The sequence below is a fragment of the Triticum dicoccoides genome, chromosome 5A (assembly GCF_002162155.2).
Source record: "Triticum dicoccoides isolate Atlit2015 ecotype Zavitan chromosome 5A, WEW_v2.0, whole genome shotgun sequence".
Lineage (NCBI taxonomy): Eukaryota > Viridiplantae > Streptophyta > Magnoliopsida > Poales > Poaceae > Triticum > Triticum dicoccoides.
The window spans coordinates 554,014,838-554,035,769 of record NC_041388.1 but is presented as its reverse complement, the minus strand read 5'-3'; the positions used below and the strand labels follow the sequence as shown (position 1 = coordinate 554,035,769).

The window sequence follows — 20,932 nt, the reverse complement described above, 5'->3', positions numbered from 1 at the left end:
GACGATGAGGAAGATGCGGCAGGTCCGGGTGCCGCCATGGAAGCGAAGAGGGAGGAGGATCCAGGCGCCGCCATGAGGGAAGGGGGAGGAGAATCCAGACCTTGGTAGGAGAGGACGGCGTCGACGGCATGACGGACTGCTCGGCTTCCTCGTCCGTCTCTGACGCACGCGCTGAGGGGGGAGAACGACAGCGTCCCTTTGCCCCTCACCGCCGTCCTCGGCAGGGGCGAAGAGGCATATCAGAGGAGCATGAGGAGCAGGCCTCCACGGCCAAAGCGCCGCCGACCGCCATGGGAGAGGAGGAGCGCCGCCGTTGTCGCCCCATCTGCCATCACCACAGCCACTGCGTCCCGCCCCCCGAAGAGGCGAAGCCAGGGTGGGAAGGAGGCGGGGCTTGAGGGAGAGGAGGCTGCGCGTGAAGATGGGGAGGAGGCAGCTGGTTCGACGAGGAGAGGAGGCAGCTAGGATGGAGTGGCGGCGGCGAGGAAAGGAGAGCACGAGGGAGAGAAAAAGGGGAAAGAGAGCGCTCGGCAAAAACAGTAGTATGTTCAATACCTCTGCCCAGTTCAGCAGCAAGAACAGTAGTATGCATCTGGTTGCCTAGCCACTAGTCCACTACCTTTGCCCCCTAGACATTCGCTCGGCTGGCCAAGAAGTGGCAGAAGGTGGTTGCTATGAGGAGGAAGAGGCTCACCGGGTTGTCATCAACGTCTGCGGAAGAAACCAAAGGGTCTTGCAGCACATCATGCTTCTCAGTGGACGGCAAGGGCCACTGCATCGTGTACACTGCTGACGGCGTGAGATTTGAGGTGCCGCTTGCGTTCCTCGGTACGACAGTCTTCGGCGAGCTCTTTAGGATGTCCCAAGAGGAGTTTGGCTTCACAGGCGTTGACAGTCGCAGAATCACGCTGCCATGTGACGCATCGGTGATGGAGTACGCCCTGTGCTTGCTCAGGAGAAGCGCCTCTGCAGAAATGGAGGCCGCATTCCTATACTCCATGGCGATGCCATGCCACTATCATGCTGCGGCACATCTGGGAGTTAACCAGCATTTTGGTGTCTGCAACTGCTGATCACCATCTGCCAGACATAGGGATATAGGAAAAAAGGAAATTGTTTATGTGAAGCATTTTGATCATGCAAGTGAAGAAGCAAACAAGGAAGATGGGCGGTACTTAGGGACACTGCTCTTTCAATGTGTATATATACATCTTGCAAAGATATATGATTGATCACAGATTTTTAGGACCTAAGCACGAAGCATTGCTGAAAAATTCTTCTGCATAGATATATGGCCTCAGACCCCAAAATATTACAAAGGAACATTGGCGAGGGCTAGAAAATCTTCACAGATAGAGAAGGAAACTGACCATTTGTAGAAAAGCTCTGTGTTTTATTCGAACCAAGATAAAGTTGTGAGATTACATTTGAATTGGGATTGCAGTGGAACATTGACTAGGGCTAGAAAATCTTCATAGATGGATAAGGAAACTTTTTTTTTGCGAATAGGGTAAGGAAACTGACGGTTTGTAGAAAAGCTGTGTTTTATTCGACCAAAGATAAAACTGTTGAATTTTATTTGAATTGGGACAGGAAAACCTGCTAATGTGCAGAAACAGACCAGTAATCAGAGACATTGAATGAGCTCATCCACATTTGTATTTGGCCAATCTAGGTACCACACAACCACTAGTTAAGTGATAAGGATCAACGTGATGATCCTATAGTTTTTGTCCGATCTTTCACCGCAAGACAATTAGATAGCAAACTTTCTAATCGCGTGATCAATCCACGCAACTTGAAGATGAGGAAACGAATCCAGCAAGCAACGTGAAGATGAACAACATGCCTCTAACCTTGGCACGATAATCCTTGATCACACAAGAACCTTCATGCAATCATCACTTTATTTGATAAATAGCAGCGCCGTCCCCGGAGGGATGATTCACCACGTGGACACAATGTTCAAAACTCAATCTAAAAATTTCACCCCCTCTAAACCTAGCCACTAGCCTCCTTATATAGGCATCTAGAAAACTAATCGGTTGGACAGGCCCACACCGAAATACACAAAATAAAAATCCTAAGTGGCCCATAACAAGACTTGGAAATAAAAATAGATAAAACTAGAACCGACCAAGTACATGGTTCGGTCACCCCCTTTGGCACACCTCTAACTTGGAGGAGTCCTGAAGTTGGGCTTCACCTCCTCCTTCATGGGAACAACATGAGGTACTGAGATGCCCTCATCATTAAGTCACTGTCATGGACAATACAAGTAAACTTCAGGTACTAACAAAGTGAGCCCTGCGCTGCAACTTACATTACTGCAGTCCATGAACAAAAGCCACCAGAAAACAAAAATAGTGACATGAACTAGTGACAGCTCCATAGAGATGGACCTGATGCCATTCTGGCCCTGATGGTTACCAACTGGTTGGCCCATAGGAAAATGCAATGGAGATACCAGGAATGGCTGTCACATGCGATGCTGAAATCATGCAGACGATGAGATATGGAGCTGTCAGGCAACTTGCTAGATTTGCAGCAACCAAAGCACTGCTAAAGCAAACAACAAACACCTAGCATGCAGCTGAAGCTGAAGCTGTACTCACCTATTCAGAGATGATTACTGCACCGAAGGGACCCTGGATGGTTTGCTCTACTAGATGACCAGTTGCGCCAAATGGCGCAAAGACCCGTTTAAAACCATGTTCGTGTTGAAAATATTTGCATTTTTTCAGTAATTGTATATTTGAGTACATTTGGTAAGAACTTATACCCCTATATATAAGTGAAATTAAATGCAAATATTTTCTTAAGGTAATAATTAATGCCACAAATTAGATCATCGGTAGGTCAAGATAGTTGAGTCTGCAATTAGGAACTCCGAGTAGCTGTAAACTTGCATTAAAAAAGGAGTAAACACAAGTGACACAATAAAATGTACTTAATACATGAACTTGTGAATATTGTGTACAGGAGAAGTTAAATAGAAATAGTGGTCAATTAATCTAACCTCACCATCCAGAGAACTAATCTGGACGTGCTTCCTTCAGCTTTGTCAAATAAGAACATAGGCCAAAAGAAAGGGATGAGATTAGCTGATAGACAGACATGCATCATATAGATAGCTTTGGTCACCTAGCTTATGGTAACTAAGATATGCAGTATTTAGATCAGGTAGAGCCTGTACCAGCCGTGTCGAAAATGACCTCATCATCTAAGCTGCTCTTCATGGTGGGTGTGTTTCGGCGGGTTGTAATTGGCAAAAGCAGAAATGCCTTCCATAGACATCATCCACCAGCTGCTGCTCAGATAGTCTATGATTCCATCTTTTTCTTTCAGCTCGTGTTCCAGAGATTTACTTTTTGTTGAACCAACTGCAACTTATCATAGTTGATGTCTTGCAGCACTTTGTTGTAAGAGGCTTCCATGTATTTAAGAGGTTCGTCTGCCAGCCAATCTTCAGACTCATCCAGTTTCATAGACATAGATGGATATTAATGTCTTTGCAAGTTCATTATTTAGCTGGTACTCAATGGATAGAATTAAACACTTGCCTCGAGGTCCTTGCCTTGTGTGTTGAGTAAGCTGCGCTTGGAAGGCCAAGCTCTCTCATCGTAGCATCCGGAAGCACTTTTGTTGGAATATTAACGTTTTCCATCACGGCGGACTGGTCACAAAGAGAAAGACATTGTAAGCAAGTGTTTGAAGCTAGGCTACAAATTGATATTCTGAATGTGATCCGTGATCCAGCAAAGAAGCAATAAAAATACCATACAAATTTGCCACTAAGGTAACACTATATATATAGGCCTTACCCAAATGGAAAAGGAAAAAAGAATGGGAAAACTTCCTGTATTAGTATGCAGTTGAACAAAATATTTTTCCAAAAACAGGACACAGTATCTCCAAAATAGGCATCATAAACGGCAGACACTAAGCTCGTGATCATTTGTTGAACTTTTAGTCTGGCACGTAGCAGTATATCATGGCCAGATCTTCTCTCAAGTAAATGAAATCCATGTTTTACTTTCTTGCTTTATAACTTATAGTGCTTCCTCTTCCAGTATCAGAAGATGATGAACTCAGACATGATGTTGTATATGGATAAACAAAAACAAATATGACTATTTTTTTGATAAAAGGTGCTTTATTACTTAAAATACTTAAGCATTACACCCGGCCTCTGCATAATTGAGATGCACATAGCCATAACCAAGTCCACGTTCCAAAAAAAACAACAACAGAAAAAGGCGAAATACACTTAATCAAAGAGTCTGTATAACGCCTAAAGCGTAGGAAGACCAATCCGAAGATCATGCGGTCATCCATGTCAGTTAAAAGTATCCCTCGTCGTGGCCTCCAATCGTGTACACACCTCCGTAAACAGGTCTCGATACTCCACACGTTATAGAGACGACCATAAACGGAGCGTACCCATACATCTGTAGATAACCTACATAAGAGAAGTATTTTTATCGTTAAAAATCTTATCATTTCCACATAGCCAAAGCGACCAAATAACAAATAAAATTATCTGAACCCAAAGTGTCGTGAATAATCTGTATATTTATTGCTTCTTCTGATCTTAGCTACCAGTTTCAAACCCTCAGTATATGTAGTGCACTTGACCATCTATTTGGAATATTCTGCTTGCACTGGGGTGTCTAAGCATGGGAGAGGGGAGTTACCATGATGTTAACATCACACATCGACATTACTTCATATTATAAAGCAAATGCAGGATTGGTCCTTGGTCCACCAGCCATCTCACCGAAGTCGACGTTGTCGCCGCCGCATCTGTACCCTCCAGTTCCACCATCGCCAACAGCATAGTCAGAATATTGATAGTAACAAAATACACCAAATGGGGCAAGGCCCTAATTCATCATTTGTAATGTATCTAAGAAAATTCATTGTTGGTGTATCTACAAAATACTATATACCAAGTGATGAAAGGGCCAAACTGCGCCAATTAAGACTGTAATATTTCTTATCTTGTTTTTTTTTTGAAACAAATGAGTTCTTTCAATGCAAAGAACAGATAAGTGCTAACCAAGAATTAAACCAAAGTATGTTCTGATGTAGATGTGTTACCAGCATCTCTAGCATAAAGGAAATCAATGTCAATAATAGCCTCTAAAATCTCAGTACATAAAAACTAAGATGCTTCTCAAGTGTTTTTCTGTTTCCATAGGAAATCATCGAGCTTATTATAGCAGCATGAACGGTCAATACATTTCATTAATACGCAGACTGAAATACATACCACATATTCTTGCCATCTCTTACACTTGATGATCACATATTGTACTTCTGATTGCACAGTCCTCTCTCTCGAAGAAGAAAATACATCACTATGAATCATTGGGTTCCACATAGTCGGCGCAACATCATGGAACTCAAAGCTGGTGCATAAATTTGTCCTCTAAATCCACCATCCATATGGCAAAGTAGACATGCTTGTGTACTGGCCCTTACATGAACATTCTCCAGGCTGAGATCAGTATGTGTCATTCCATGGTTATGATAATTTACCTGCATTAAGTAAGACACATCCTCAGAGAAACTCGCTGAAAGAAAATCTAAAATATATAGAAAGCTCTAAATATGCCAAGGTTCAGCGGAAAAATATGTTGATCCAACCATGACTTCTATTGGCAAATGCTACTTTATCTAAAATATACAGATTTCAGTGCTCAGAAAGTGAAACAATGTGTACATTGAGGAATCTATCTTGGCATTCAGTTTATAACATAACAAGGAATGAGAGCTTTGACAAGCTTTTACACTTGGTCAGATTTTTGCATGCATGATTTGTCAGATTGTAATGTCATGATTTGTCAATAACTGAATGTTTTCAGTAAGCTGATGTACAAAACTTGAAAATAAATTCAGTTAAAGCAGAAGTGCAGAGTGTATGTAACAGAAAATTCAGCTAAAGAAGAAGCGCAGAGTGTATGTAACAGAAAATTCAGCTAAAGAAGAAGCGCAGAGTGTATGTAACAGAAAATTCAGTTATACTAAAACCTGAATGTTTTCAATATGCTGCTGTACAGTGTATGCATATTTTCAGACTATCACTGAAAATATGCAGTGTATGCATATTTGAAGAGTACTCAAATGTTCTGAAAATAAGATGTGAGACCAATGCATAGATAGACCAATGCCGAGACCAATAAAATTTAGCTAACACTGGACAGAGATGTCTCCTTGCAACAATCTCTACAGAAAATTCTTGTACTCATCTTAGCTCTTAGCTAACACTGGACACTGGAGTAGTTTCAATTTCTAAAAAAATGGGGTGCACACCATTTATAAGCTGTTCTAGAGACAAGATGGCACTGCACCATTTTACAAGCCATTCCGGTGACAAATTCATGGAATATTTTCTTTGATTTTAGTAGTCCAACATCATTCTTTCCCCAAACTACTTACTTTGTGTGGTGATCAATCAATCCATCAACCCTACAAGACACATGCACATCCTCTTTTTTATGATACATAGATTTCCTTTGTGTGGTTTACCTTCTTGAAACAAAGGTAAACACACACCTCATGAATCATGATGGCAGGCAAGGCACACACACCTCATATGACACTTGCTAGTAATGATACCAAGAAACAACAGGGGCACCCTCTAATACAGAAATACTGAGGTAGTGCTTTACCTTTTCGAGAAATCCATAAACTTTAGTTAATTCGGTTAATTTGAAAAGTTCAGTTTGCACTGCAAAATTCAGTTAGCACGTTCAAGTTCAAAATCAGAACATCATGCAACATCAGAAAGAACTCTTAACACTGGCAGATTCTTTTCAACTAAAAGTTAATAGAATTATTCACAATGTAAGCAACTAATTTTGAAAAATCCATGCTGTACAAACATAAGCAATTCAATAGGAAGGTGAGGTCCTTGACAGTAATGCTAGCATAAAGACCATGCTCTCTGAGATTCATTTAACAAAAAAAAGAGATGGAAGCAGAGCACATTGCACAAGCTTCCAGAGTTGCAGAAAGAGAGAGGGAGGGGAAGAAGGACTGGGCGAAGCTCACCTTGAGTGTTGAAATCAGCCAAACTTGCCGGCCTGCTGCAGCTGCATCAAGTGCCCCGCTGGGACACACGACGGGCACCTGCGCTGCAAGCGACCCTACCCCTCGAGTGCCTCATAATGCACCCGGCAGCGGAGGCCGTGCCCTCCACCACGAAGCGCCCTCCACCACGAAGCCTATCCAGGGATGTCACCAAGCATCTCGCCGTCGATTTCGTCCGGGTGTCCGCTTCTTCCTCCAGATCGGTTGGCATCCAGTCCTCCCCTCCTTCGGCCGTAGACGGGTGAGACAGGCATCGGCAGAGCACGGGGCGGACGCATCTGGGACACCACGCGACACGGACGAGGCGTGTCTGGCTGCTGCCACTCCTCTCCCTTGGACTGACGATGAGGAAGATGCGGCAGGTCCGGGTGCCGCCATGGAAGCGAAGAGGGAGGAGGATCCAGGCGCCGCCATGAGGGAAGGGGGAGGAGAATCCAGACCTTGGTAGGAGAGGACGGCGTCGACGGCATGACGGACTGCTCGGCTTCCTCGTCCGTCTCTGACGCACGCGCTGAGGGGGGAGAACGACAGCGTCCCTTTGCCCCTCACCGCCGTCCTCGGCAGGGGCGAAGAGGCATATCAGAGGAGCATGAGGAGCAGGCCTCCACGGCCAAAGCGCCGCCGACCGCCATGGGAGAGGAGGAGCGCCGCCGTTGTCGCCCCATCTGCCATCACCACAGCCACTGCGTCCCGCCCCCCGAAGAGGCGAAGCCAGGGTGGGAAGGAGGCGGGGCTTGAGGGAGAGGAGGCTGCGCGTGAAGATGGGGAGGAGGCAGCTGGTTCGACGAGGAGAGGAGGCAGCTAGGATGGAGTGGCGGCGGCGAGGAAAGGAGAGCACGAGGGAGAGAAAAAGGGGAAAGAGAGCGCTCGGCAAAAAAGGAGACGTGGCCACAGCCGCTAGTTGGGCGCTATATGTTCAATACCTCTGCCCAGTTCAGCAGCAAGAACAGTACTACCTCCGCTCCGTCTCGGTGAATAAGTCATTCGCGTAGTTCTAGGTTGACGATTTAACTATCTAAATATGTATTCTTTGTGACAAAAAACATATATTTAGAAACTACATCCTTGTAGAAATCTAGTGATATACTTTTCATGACATATAACGCATATTTAATTCCTCAAATCGATGACCTAGAACTACGCGAATGACTTATTCACCTAGACGGAGGTAGTAGTATGCATCTGGTTGCCTAGCCACTAGTCCACTACCTTTGCCCCCTAGTGCCAGGCCCAGCAATATCTGATCTGAATCTCACTGCCTCCCTTGGAGCCACCATTGCAACCACCAAAATCATGGCCTTGTCCCCTGCCAAATGCCAATGAGTTATATCTCAATGCCCAGATATTCGTGGGCTAACTAGTAAGACACCGTCGCTTCAACAACAGTCAACAAACCAAGCATCCCTAAGCAGCAACATACCTGAGACTAGAACCAAAGAACCCAGCTATGATGCACCCAAAGAGGCTTGCTGAGCTGGCGAGGAAGTGGCAGAGGGTCAAGACGACGAGTTGACCACTGCCAGAGACGACGAAGCATGATGCGTGACACTGCCTGTCGCAGATAAGGGCCACTGCCAACGGAAGGCGGTTCGAGGTGCCGTTGGCATACCTCAGCACGACGATCGTTGGCAAGCTAATCAGGATGCCTCAGGATGAGTTTGGGTTCAGAAGTAACCATTTCGAGCCAATTAACAGCCACCCTATTCTTTCACTGTTTCACAATCCATCATCCATGCGGTTCTCTTAATGATACAGGATCAAGTTTTCTTGTTAGAAATATCATAAAGTTATTTATTAGTCATGCATTATATACCAACTAAGAAAATAAAAGCATGTTAATCGACTCTTCAAAGTGGATACACTGTCAAGAGTATGTTCAAAATACTGTTGTCGGTCACCAACGATAAATTTTGAAGTTAAAAACACAGAACTCTAGTGCGTTAGTAAGTCCAGTGGACACTTGAGTCTGACTGAATCTAGTAAACAATGTCTGCACAAGAAACCTTCATTGGAGCCAAATAAATGGCCATACAGAGGCTTGAATAGCTGATGTTCCACCAAAACATGAAACAATGGAGGACGAAACCATTACGCAGACCACATAGTTGCTAGAATTCAAAAGATATGAGCAGGTAAGGAAGTGGTTAAGAAAGCAAGATAAATCAAGGAAGAATCTTGGACCGCAGACCAGAGGGGATCTGGAACTCAAAGCAACGACCACCTGATGTAGAAGTGATTAAGTAAATTGATTACACACCAATTATAAATAAGTGTCACAAAGAAAGGTATCAGATTAGTGGACAAGCCCCCAAATCTATTGATCCAGTGAAAAGCTAAGACTTTATTGGTTAAGTAAACATTATTATTATTGGTTCAGTTTCCTATATATATATCCCAGCAACAGGTTGATGCTGTGTTCATAGGTTAGCTACAGATGTAAACAACAATCATAAATAAATCTCATAGAGAAAAGCACAGAAGCTCTAGTGTGTTAGTGTTGAACCGGTATGGGCCCTAGCCCATCAAGATCTGTCTCTTGGGCCCAAGCCCATGAGAGGTGCTGACCTAGAAGAGGTGCCCCTCTTCCCCCTGCCCCAGGGTGAGCCGCCAGACACAAGAGGAACCACTCTGAGGTCACAAGACACTACCGACCCTCCTCTCTGTAGGTACTCCCCCTCTCATCTCAACATGGTATCAGAGGCCAGCGACGGCGGGGCCTAAGGAGATGGCGGCGACGTTCGGTGAGGTGGCGGCGGATCTGGCGCGTGCGCGGCAGACTGAGGAGAGCTGCACGCACGCGAGACGCGGGGAGCGGCCCGGCAGAGCTGCGCGGGCGGCTGCAGAGGAAGAGGAGCTGCTCGGGGTGGTTGCTGGCGGGGTGGTTGCTGGCGGGGTGGTTGCTGGCGTGCGTGTGCTGAGCGGCAGCAGGCAGAGGAGCAGAGGAGGAGCACTAGTGGAGAGAAGGAGTGCATGCGTCCTGCGTGCGCTGTGGTGCTGCTGAGCGGAGAGTAGAAAGGGGAGTGGTCGAGAGGAGAGGAGCTGCTGCTGGGCGTTGTGGTCCTGGAGGCTGCGTGTTTGCTGCTGCTGACTCTGTTGCTGCTACTGCTGGTGCTGCTGAGGGGGAGAAGGAAGAGGAGGTGCTGGAGCTTATTCCTGCGAGGAGCTGCTGCTGGTTGGAAAGAGAAGAAGAGGTGTTGCTGAGTTTTGGTGTTGCTGCTTATCCCGCCAAACAATGGCTGAACCAACTGGTCTTGCCGAGGCTTTGGAGAAGCTCGCTAAGATCCTCGCGGAGTCCAACTCTGGGGCCATCGTTCCTCGACAGGAAGTGGCTCAAAAGCTTGAAATATCGCCCCTGGACATGAAGCTAGAGGGGGCAACAAATTATTTGAGCTGGTCCAGAAGGGCTTTGTGGGCTGTGGAGCAGAAGGAGCTTGATGGATATTTGTTGGGCACCGTTGTAGAACCAAGGGACACGAGTAGTGCAGAGGGCAAGAGGTGGAAGGTCATCCACTCTGTACTTATGGTGTGGTTGTTGAACTCCGTGGTGCCCTCCATTGGACGCTCTGTGGAGGGGCTATCCTCACCTGCTGAGATATGGAAGATTCTGTCCACTCAATACTCTGGCAAGGGCAATGTCATGCTCATTGCTCAGATTGAGGACAAGATTAGGTAGCTGCGTCAAGATGATGGCATGTCAGTGATGACATACGTGGCAGAACTGCAGGCTCTGTGGGCTGACCAGGATAACTGTGATCCCTTGGAACTCTATGATGCGGCTTCAATCGAGTCAGGGCATAAGTGGATGGCACGCAGGCGTGTGCTGAAATTTTTGGCTGGCCTCAAAGGTTGCTTTGATGGCAGGAAGGCTTCCCTGTTGCACCAACCTAGTCTGCCTACCATTCCTGAGGCTATTGCAGCGATGACTCAAGAGGAGGTGCGCCTATCCCTTGAGTATGCAGACATGAAGGTTGTGCCAGCTTCGACATTTGCAGTCACTGAGCGCATGGAGTGGGGAGATCCCACCAAATGTCATATCTGTGGGGAGGTAGGTCACTGGAAGAGAGAATGTCCAACTCGTGGCAGAGGCAGGGGATATAACAGAGGGGGAGCAGGCAGAGGTAGAAGTGCTAGAGGCAGAGGTGGATACTCAGAGACCTCATGGAGCCAGGCTTCTAGAGGTAGAGGTGGCTACTCAGGACACTCAGGGGGTCAGAGGGCTCACATGGCCGTTGCAGGAGACACTAGGACGTCCAAAGGCAAAGATGAAGATGATGTTGCCTATGGAGACTTTGCTCACTGGGCCTCCACTGATGAAGGTAATCCGGAAAGAGCATCTCTTGCTACTAATGAGAGTGCTCCAGAGTGGGTTCTTGACTCTGGAGCATCTAAGCATGTTGCTAGTAACTCATGTGTGTTCGAATCTTACACTAAGCATCCTCCCTCTCACACGGGCACTATACAAACGGCTGATGGCACAAAACAACCAGTCATAGGGGTTGGTACAGTAAAGTGTACTCCGACCATTTCCCTATCGTCAGTTTTACATGTGCCAGCCTTTCCTGTCAATTTGGTCTCTTTCAGTGCACTCATTGATCAAATGGACTGTCGTGTGATCCTTGACAAGTTCGGTTGCTTGATTCAGGAGCGACAGACGAGCCAGACGGTTAGGACTGGCACCAGGCGTAGGGGGCTCTGGTACATGGACCAGGAGGTGCAGCCGGACTTGGTGTGTACTGCGACCATGGAGGATAAGGAGAAGCAGGCGATGATCCATCATTGTAGGATGGGGCATGTATCTTTTGATAAGATGAGTAGAATATTTCCGGATGTTATGTGTGGAATAGGCAAAGGCAAGCAGACATGTGATGCTTGTGAATATGCAAAACACACACGGGCCTCATATGTGAGTAAGGGGCTCAGGAGCATATCTCCTTTTATGCTTATTCATTCGGATGTATGGACTAGCCCAGTGGTGTCAATGAATGGGAAGAAGTATTTTGCTACCTTTATTGACTGCTATTCTCGCATGACTTGGATTTACTTGATGCGTCACAAGGATGAGGTGTTTAGCTGTTTTTAGAACTTCCATGCTCTTGTAAAGAACCAGTTTCAGGTACAGGTCAAGGTGCTCAGGACGGACAATGGAACGGAGTATGTGAACAACCTTTTTGGGGCTTTCATGGCTGACCATGGGATTCTTCATCAAACTTCATGTCCGGACACCCCCCTCAGAATGGAGTGGCCGAACGGAAGAATCGTCATGTTCTTGAGGTTGCTCGGTCGTTGATGTTTACCATGAATGTGCCTAAGTTCTTGTGGGATGATGCAGTTATGACAGCCACATACTTGATCAACCGAACACCTTCCAGGATACTTGGCATGAAATCTCCGTCTGAGTTGATCATTGGAGATAATAAGTTTGTTGTTCCCCCAAAGTTGTTTGGCAGTACCTGCTTTGTTCGTGATCACCGACCATCTGTTGGCAAGCTTGATCCTCGGGCAGTGAAGTGTGTCTTTCTGGGATATTCGTCTAGTCAGCAGGGGTATAAATGTTGGTGTCCCTCTGAAAAAGGCAGGTTTGTAAGTATGGACGTTACATTCAGGGAGTCTGAGCCATTCTATGGTGAGCCGACTGATCTCAGTCTGTTGTTTGCAGAGCTTGACCACCTACACCCTGTGCATGATGGTCAAGAGGGGGAGAAGGGTGTGTCTCATACTCACGGTGATCCTGTGGACATTAACACTGATAATGATGTGCAGGCTCAGGTTCAACCAATAGTGGGTACAATTCCGGTTAGTACCATCACTGATGATGATGTGCGGGCTCATGTCGAGCCAACTGTCGATACACTTAAGATTGGTGCTCTCCAGGTTCCTGTTCGGGATCGATGGCAGACGAATACCCTGGTGTACTCTCGGCGGCAACCACAAGTGCAGGGGGAGCAGCAAGGCAGGGAGGCAAGAGTGCAGGGGGAGCAGCAAGGCAGGGAGGCAAGAGTGCAGGGGGAGCAGCAAGGCAGTGAGGCAAGAGTGCAGGGGGAGCAGCAAGGCAGTGAGGCAAGCTCATCTGACACAGCGGAGCTGCCCATTGCGTTGCGGAAACCTACACGTGAAGCGGCAAGGAAGGGTGAGGTAGCAAGGAAGGCTCTGCCAAAGGATGATGCTTGTGATGACCTTGATATTGGCAATTTTGTGTCTTACAAGGCTTTGTCACCTTCATATAAGGCGTTTGTTGCCTCTCTGCCAACTGTGTCTATCCCTAGGGATTGGAAGGCTGCAAAGCAAGATCCGAAGTGGCGTGAATCGATGATAGAGGAGTTAGAAGCATTGAAAAAAAACAAGACATGGGTGCTAACCACATTGCCGGCAGGAAAGAAAGCAGTGAGTTGTAAGTGGATTTTTACTGTGAAGCAGAATCCTGAGGGCAAGGTGGAACGGTATAAGGCTAGATTGGTTGCCAGAGGATATAGTCAAACTTATGGAATTGACTATGATGAGACATTTGCTCCAGTTGCAAAGATGAACACGGTACGGGTATTGGTCTCGTGTGCTGCAAACTTTGGGTGGAAATTGCACCAGTTAGATGTCAAGAATGCCTTCTTACATGGTGACTTGAAAGAAGAGGTATACATGGAGATACCGCCAGGTTTTGGCACAGAACAGACTACGGGGAAGGTATGCAGGCTGAAGAAATCCTTGTATGGTCTGAAGCAATCGCCGAGGGCATGGTTTGATAGGTTCAGACGAGCTGTTTGGAATATGGGGTATGGCCAATGTAATGGTGACCACACGGTGTTTTATAGACACACTAATAAGAAGATCACCATTGTTGCAGTGTGTTGATGATATCATCATCACTGGAGATGATGAGGAGGAAATAAAGAGAGTGAAGGGGTGTGTGAGCAAGGAGTTTGAGGTAAAAGACTTAGGAAATCTAAAGTACTTCCTTGGCATAGAAGTGGCCCGGACAGAGAAGGGAATATCTTTGTGCCAACGAAAATACACCTTGAATCTTTTGAGTGACATGGGCATGATGGGATGTCGTGCAGCCCCTACTCCAATTGAACAAAATCATCAAGTAACAGCACAATCAGGTGAGCTAGTGAATAAGGAAGATTATCAGAAGCTGGTTGGGAGGTTATTGTACTTGTGTCATACTAGGCCTGACATTACGTATGCCGTGGGGGTGGTGAGCAGATACATGCATGAACCAAGGAGAGGGCATCTTGATATTGTTCACAGAATCCTGAGATACTTGAAGGGGACTCCGGGTAAAGGGTTGTGGTTTGCGAAGAGTGGACATCTTGAGGTGGATGGCTATAGTGACTCTGATTGGGCTAGCTGTCAAGATGATAGACGATCAACTTCAGGTTACTGTGTGTTTGTGGGAGGAAATTTGGTGTCATGGAGAAGCAAGAAACAGAATGTTGTGTCTAGATCAACAGCAGAAGCTGAATATAGAGCATTATCTCAAGGGTTGTGTGATATGCTCTGGGTGAAGCACCTAGTATGCGAGTTGAAACTCCTGAGGAAGGGACCCTTAAGGGTGTGGTGTGACAATCAGTCAGCTATAGCCATTGCTAATAACCTAGTTCAACATGATAGGACGAAGCATGTGGAAATTGATCGCTTCTTCATTAAAGAGAAACTTGATGCTGGGATCATCAGCCTTACTCATGTCAGCTCTGGGCAGCAGTTTGCAGATTGCTTGACAAAGGGACTGAGAACAAAGGACTGTAACTTGGCGTGTGACAAGATGGGGATGATAGATATCTACCACCCATCTTGAGGGGGAGTGTTGAACCGGTATGGGCCCTAGCCCATCAAGATCTGTCTCTTGGGCCCAAGCCCATGAGAGGTGCTGACCTAGAAGAGGTGCCCCTCTTCCCCCTGCCCCAGGGTGAGCCGCCAGACACAAGAGGAACCACTCTGAGGTCACAAGACACTACCAGCCCTCCTCTCTGTAGGTACTCCCCCTCTCATCTCAACAGTTAGAAACTACATTGCCACTAGAGTCTGACGGCATCTAAAAAACAATGTTTGCAAAGGAGGCCTCAAGAAAAGCACAAAATTAGAATAAGATAACTGAAGAAAGGAACTATGTATTGTAGACCCTAGAGATGCTAAAAATCAAAGAAGGGAACAGCAGATACGGAAACAATTAAGAAAGATAGATACCAGACGAATTTATTGACTGACTGTAGATCATATGGAATCTAGAAATCAAAGTGATGACCACCTGATACAGAATTGATTAAGAATGTGTCATGAAAAATGCTTTCTGAAGTTCTGATTAATGGAAGAGCTGCCAGATCTGTTGGGACAATAAAAAATGCGAACATTTGATTAGATGAATAGCCGTTGCTTGTACCCATTTGCCTGTATGTCATCAATGGATTGAATAGCCTGAAAAACGTATCAACGCTGCAATCTCAAGTTAGCTGCATCAATAGGCTAAAATTACAAACAAGGATGAAGAAGCACTAGTTTGGGACCTTGTACTTGTATGTTTAATGTTTCATCAGTATTAAGTAGAACTTAGTCTTTAAAGTATGCAAACGAGCTTACTTCTCTGCTTAGTAAACGTCAAATGGTTACTGGTAAACTTAAAAAAGCGCTGCACCTTCAGTGAAATCGTTACTCATTTCAGATATAAAACCAAGCAGAAGGAAACTGACTACCATTATGGAAGAACAATGTTATAAAGGACATAAAACTGAGATAAATAATAAAAAGGCGAGACCAAGAAAAGATATAGTGGACCCATGACAGATAAGTACTCAAGCTAAGAAGCAAAGTGGGTCTCAACTCAATGATGCACAGTTAGACATACTGATGGTTACACTCATTAGCCATAGCTTATGTCTCCAGTGCTCCCTTGCTAATTGCTACCCTACTATTATATGAAACTAGTACATGCTGTTGTCTCCACACCATCCAAAAACTGAAGCGCCAGCACATATAAGCATAAGCTCATCTCATCAGAAGAAATACACCAAGATCACTCCAAAGGGGCTGGTTCAACTGGCAAAGAAGTGGGCACAACTTGTCATCACCTCTCTCTTTCTGGCCTTCTCCTGTAGCCATCAATGTCGGCACTTATCCTCAAGATATAATCTCTTGCAGTTGTCAACTGTGCTGCTAGAGACTTCTTCTCATCCTCAATAGAAAGTAGAAATAACTCTATCTCCGCAACTTTTGCCCCATCATCATTAATAAGAGCTTCTTTATATGACCGCAATGCTGTGACAAGAACAGAGGGAGCTTCTTCTGGGCCCGCTGGACCATCATTCGCCACATTCTCTCCGGTAACTTTGTTTTCGAAATCTTCCTGAGACATAAAACGATTTCAGTGTAAGTAAGGATTCAAGTGTTTGATAGACATATTGTGCAAGGTTATATACACCAATGACATGAGAAAGATCTTAAGAAACAAGGTGCAGGACGGATTTATTTAGCAATGATCGAAGATCGAAGCAACAGAAGTGAAATAAGGACGGACTCACCTCGTTGCCTACCAAAGAAGGAGGCCACGCCATGATGTAAGGACAAGCAGAGTTTGTATACTTATTATCAAAAAGCTTGTTCAGCTTTGCTGTTTCCAGGCAGAGGGAATGGAGGGACTCGGTGTACGCATCATACTTAGTAGACACGTACACAAAGCCCTCGATGACCGCCTCGATCTGCACTGTGGTATAATCCTCTACTGAAATCTTAGCGTCATCAACAAATGTACTCAGCGGAAAAGTACCTTCCTGCATCCATTTCTCAACAACATCATCATCAGCTCTCCAGAGCCAAACAATAAGCGTTTCTGCCTCTATGACAGCCAGACAGAGCTTTCCATCCTTGCTATGACCCAAATCCAAACTAAATAGCGTAGGGTCCATCTCTACCAAGAATGGCGGCAAATCCACTCTAGAGAATTGCATTGTTGCAGTGTTGAGAACAAGTACATAAGCCTTACTCGTGTGTCTCCGATAAACGAATCCTTTCAGCTGTGTACCAGGGAGAAACGTGGGAACGATGTCTCCATCGTCCTCAGGTTGAGATGGCTGGGGGGTCTCCACCCACGGCAAGATCTGCCACTCCCTGGTGGCCGGTGAGAAAACAGCTAGACGCGCCGGCACTTGCTGCGGCTTGTTCCGGTGTTGGACACAGATCATACGGGCCTCCTGGTCCTCGTCGGATATGAAAATGAAATCAGGCACGCCCTTGACGAGGATCTCGTTGGTGGTCGGAAAGGGGAAGAGATGCAGTGCCTGCGTGAGGGGGTTGTAAGCAGCGACCTGGTATGTAGTCAGGTTGACGAGGACGACGCAGCCGCCGTGGCAGGCCTCTATGTGCCACCCGGGCGAGGAATCGCTGTCCTCCGGGAGGCGGGTGAGGAGGAAATCGGCGCCGCGGACGGCGGCGGCGAGGTCCGGGTCGGAGCGGCTGCGGAACGGGACGAAGGGATTGCTACGGCAGGAGTCGATGAAGAATCCGAGGAGCTGGGGCGGGTGGAGCGCGCGGAAGCGGCGGCGGAAGGCGGGGGACGAACGGACGGCGTCGAGGAAGGTGCGGCAGGCGAGGGCGGCGCGGACGAGGCTCGGGAGGGACGGAAGGAGGAGGAAGATCTCGCGGAGGAGGTCGTCTCCGATGGCGGTAATTGTGGTGGGGGACGGTGTCGGGCGTTTCGCCGGCGGCGCTAACCCTAGCTCTGAGACCATGGCTGTCGAGCTCGAGCTCGAGAGTAATGAGAATTTTCTTTTTTTTAAGGGAAGCAATGAGAATTTTCACTCACCGATTCCCTTTCTTTGTGAGCGAAAATTCTCATTACCATTTGCTCCCTGACAACCTGAGCCCACACGCAAACACCTGGCACTGTTTGCCTCGCTTTTGCTCAATTGATATTCCTTTGCTTCACCGACATCTACATCACAAGGACGACAGACATGTCCCTGAGAGAGGCGTGGGAGGATTCGAAGCACTCGACATCATCGGATCGGAGTTGGCAAGGCCAAGAGTTGCGAGTGGAGGAGGTCGGGAGAGACGACCACGGGGCTTGCTCCTCCTAGCAGGATAGAGTGGGTTGCTACTTACTGATGGTCACACCGTCACTATACAAAGTTTAGAGCATCTCCAATCAAACTGGGTTAATTCGGCTCGTCGTTTTGTTTCGCTTCAAACCCTTATTTCCTCGTTTTGTACGTGCACTTCACGCAGTCATACCCTCCCATTGCACAGACGCATACATAGTATTGATGGGATGGAGAGAGAGAAGAGAAAGAAAAAAAGAAAATGTACTTCAAGTTGGGTTGTGTTCGACGTGGCGTTCTGCTAGGACACCCTAATTTTCGCCTTACATACAGGTTGTATTTGAGAGTTTGACAACCGGATTAATGGGAACAATCTAATGGTCAAATTGGATAGACTTTGTCTCTCTTATCGACGGGCACAGTTCGGGTTGTCTGCCCAGACAAATGAGGACAAAGTGCGGGTTTCAGTTGAAGATGGTGTTTCCTTAATATATGTGTATGTAAAATTAGCACATGTTTGTTCCACACCATCAAAAAACCAAACCACTAATACATGCAAACAAAGGGTGGTGTCATTCCAAAGAGGCTCCTGGGCAGCTTCTAACCAGACTAGGAACTCTAGCCTAGTTGGCAAGCCAGCCAGATGTTTTGGACCAATCTAGAAAGATTTAGAACTACAGTCGGGGTCCACCACGTATCGATTCGCTAGAGAGGCGACTGTGAGGCGATCGCCAGGCGATTTCCTTCCAGCGCTAGGTTTAGGGTTTCGGCGGCGGGGGTGGTGTGTCTACGGTGGTGACGGGAGTGGCGACGGCGCTCCTCTCGGCACAGACTGGTGTTGTCCTCCTCGCCACGGTTTGGAGCTATGGCGGAGAAGACGAAGGAGAAAGCGGCAGGGACTCCGGCGGCAAAGGCAACCCCGGCGGCGGCTGCGACCCCGGGGAAGACGGTGAGCGGGGGATCTTCCAAGTCCCCTATGGTGTGCAAGACGCCGGATCCAACTGCGAGCCTCTCAGCGAGACTGGGAGGGATGGTACTTCTGGACAAGGAAGCGGAAGGTTTCATCTTCGAGGAATCAGATCAGATCTTGCCTAAGAACATGAAGTGGTCGGCGGTGGGGAAGGCGTTCTCACCATGTCCGTTCAACAAGACGGTGCTGGAAAAAACTATGCAGAGGGCATGGGGTCTTCATCACGAAGCAAGATTCCGAGATATGGGTGATAACATATTCGTAGTCCACTTTGGTAGCGAGGGAGATTGGAAGCATGCGATGACGAACGGACCGTGGCAGTTTGATTTCAACGTCCTGGTGCTAAAAGAGTATGAGAACAATATTAGACCCTCGGAGATGGTGTTTGACAAAGTAGATGTCTGGGTTAGAGTTACAGACTTACCACCGGGGAAGAGGACGGAGAGTTTTGGCAGAGCCCTCGGCAATTGGCTAGGGGAGGTAATCAAGGTGGATGTGGACAAGGATGGGATGGCAAGAGGAAACCAGTTACGTGTTAGGGCAAGAATCTCCATCTTTGATCCTTTGGTACGGGGCTTATTCCTCAAGGCCACACCGGAGGATAAGAATAGGACGTGGTTTGATTTCCACTATGAGAAGATACCTCATTTTTGTTTTGAGTTTGGAAGGCTAGTCCACGAGGATGGGAGGTGTAACCCTCCGTTTGACAAATCTGCACAATGGGGAGGTTGGCTCAGAGCATCACCGGGGAGGAGCACTGGCTCCAAAACCGATGTGAAAGCAGGGAAACTCAATACTAGCAACAGCTTTGCCAGCTCACATTCGGAAGGAAATTCTAAGGAGTTTGGCAGCTCGGCTAGGGAGAAAGATATTCCGACCAAACGTAACTTAAAAGCTGACTTTGATAAACCAGAAAGCTCCCGCACTGGTGGGCAGCAAAAACTGGATAAGGGGGAGGTGAACAGCCCAAAGAAGGACCGGTTTAGAGGAGCATGGCCGGAGGAGAGGGATCTCAGACATGAAATAGAACGCAAGAAAGAACGAGATCTAAGAGAACAACTTAAGGAGCAGCAAAGGAAGAGGGACATGGAGAGAGAGCAGCATGAGATGAGAATGCATAGGGAGTGGGAGGATGCAAATAGACAAGTTCATGAGGATTATGCCTACAAACCCCACTACCCCGTTCACAGAAGAAGAGGATATTATGTTAGGAAGCCTCGGGGTGATCAAGGGGATAATGGGAGAAGAGGAAATAGCCCCAGCGCTACACCAAATACAAGGAAGAGGAGGCCCCGACAGATGTGGGTACCAAAGGAGGCTGGAGATAAGTATGATGAAGTTGGCAATTTTGTGAGAGATGCTCGACAGAAGACAGCTTCTGTTTTTGATCGTATGGCTACGGATGATGCATCGGCGGACCCTGCCAGGGCGCGGGGCCGCCGAGAACAATGATTTTCTTAGCCTGGAACTGCCGAGGATTGGGGTTGGACTCGGCAGTTGGCAAGCTTAGGGACCTGGTTAGGTCATACAACCCAGAGGTGGTGTTTCTGTCGGAAACGAAGAAACGTGCGGGGGCAATGGAGAGATTAAAATGGAAGTTGGGTTTCAATCATGGTGTGGCGGTGGACTGTAAGGGCAAGAGTGGTGGTTTGACGCTGTGGTGGAGAGATCATGTTGATGTTACAGTGCGACCTTGGTGTCAGTATTACATCGATGCAAAGATTGTGGTTGATGGGTTTTCCTTTAGATTCACTGGAATCTATGGAGAACCATGTATGGACAAGAGAACGTAAACGTGGAAGGTTCTTTGATATCTCAGGGCACAAGATGATCTACCTTGGTT

The 20,932-nt window shown here is 47.0% G+C and overlaps 1 protein-coding gene and 1 long non-coding RNA gene across 4 annotated transcripts; both read right to left on the bottom strand.

Moving 5' to 3' along the window:
• Window positions 1–1,889: 1,889 nt before the first annotated feature.
• Window positions 1,890–7,965, bottom strand: LOC119302754. Of its 3 annotated transcripts, XR_005147725.1 has the most exons (7): window positions 7,060–7,965; window positions 5,276–5,544; window positions 4,698–4,813; window positions 4,385–4,462; window positions 3,197–3,676; window positions 3,020–3,059; window positions 1,890–2,260 (listed from the first exon to the last, which is right to left on the bottom strand). It is a non-coding gene; the product is annotated as an uncharacterized LOC119302754 (long non-coding RNA). The 3 variants fall into 3 exon arrangements; XR_005147723.1 differs by having other exon boundaries at window positions 1,890–3,676; XR_005147724.1 differs by having other exon boundaries at window positions 1,890–3,676; window positions 4,698–4,806.
• Window positions 7,966–15,884: 7,919 nt separating this feature from the next.
• On the bottom strand, window positions 15,885–17,849 carry LOC119302748. The gene is made up of 2 exons (XM_037579803.1): window positions 16,605–17,849; window positions 15,885–16,429 (listed from the first exon to the last, which is right to left on the bottom strand). The coding sequence occupies exons 1-2, from the start codon at window positions 17,808–17,810 to the stop codon at window positions 16,151–16,153; spliced, it is 1,485 nt and encodes a 494-aa protein (XP_037435700.1). The 5' UTR covers window positions 17,811–17,849; the 3' UTR covers window positions 15,885–16,150.
• Window positions 17,850–20,932: the final 3,083 nt, after the last annotated feature.

Coding starts and splice junctions, on each gene's coding strand:
- LOC119302748 (XM_037579803.1), bottom strand. CDS start 17,810: ATGGTCTCAGAGCTAGGGTTAGCGCCGCCGGCGAAACGCCCGACACCG. Junction 16,430..16,604: donor CTTCTTTGGTAGGCAACGAG/GTGAGTCCGTCC, acceptor TTTATGTCTCAG/GAAGATTTCGAAAACAAAGT.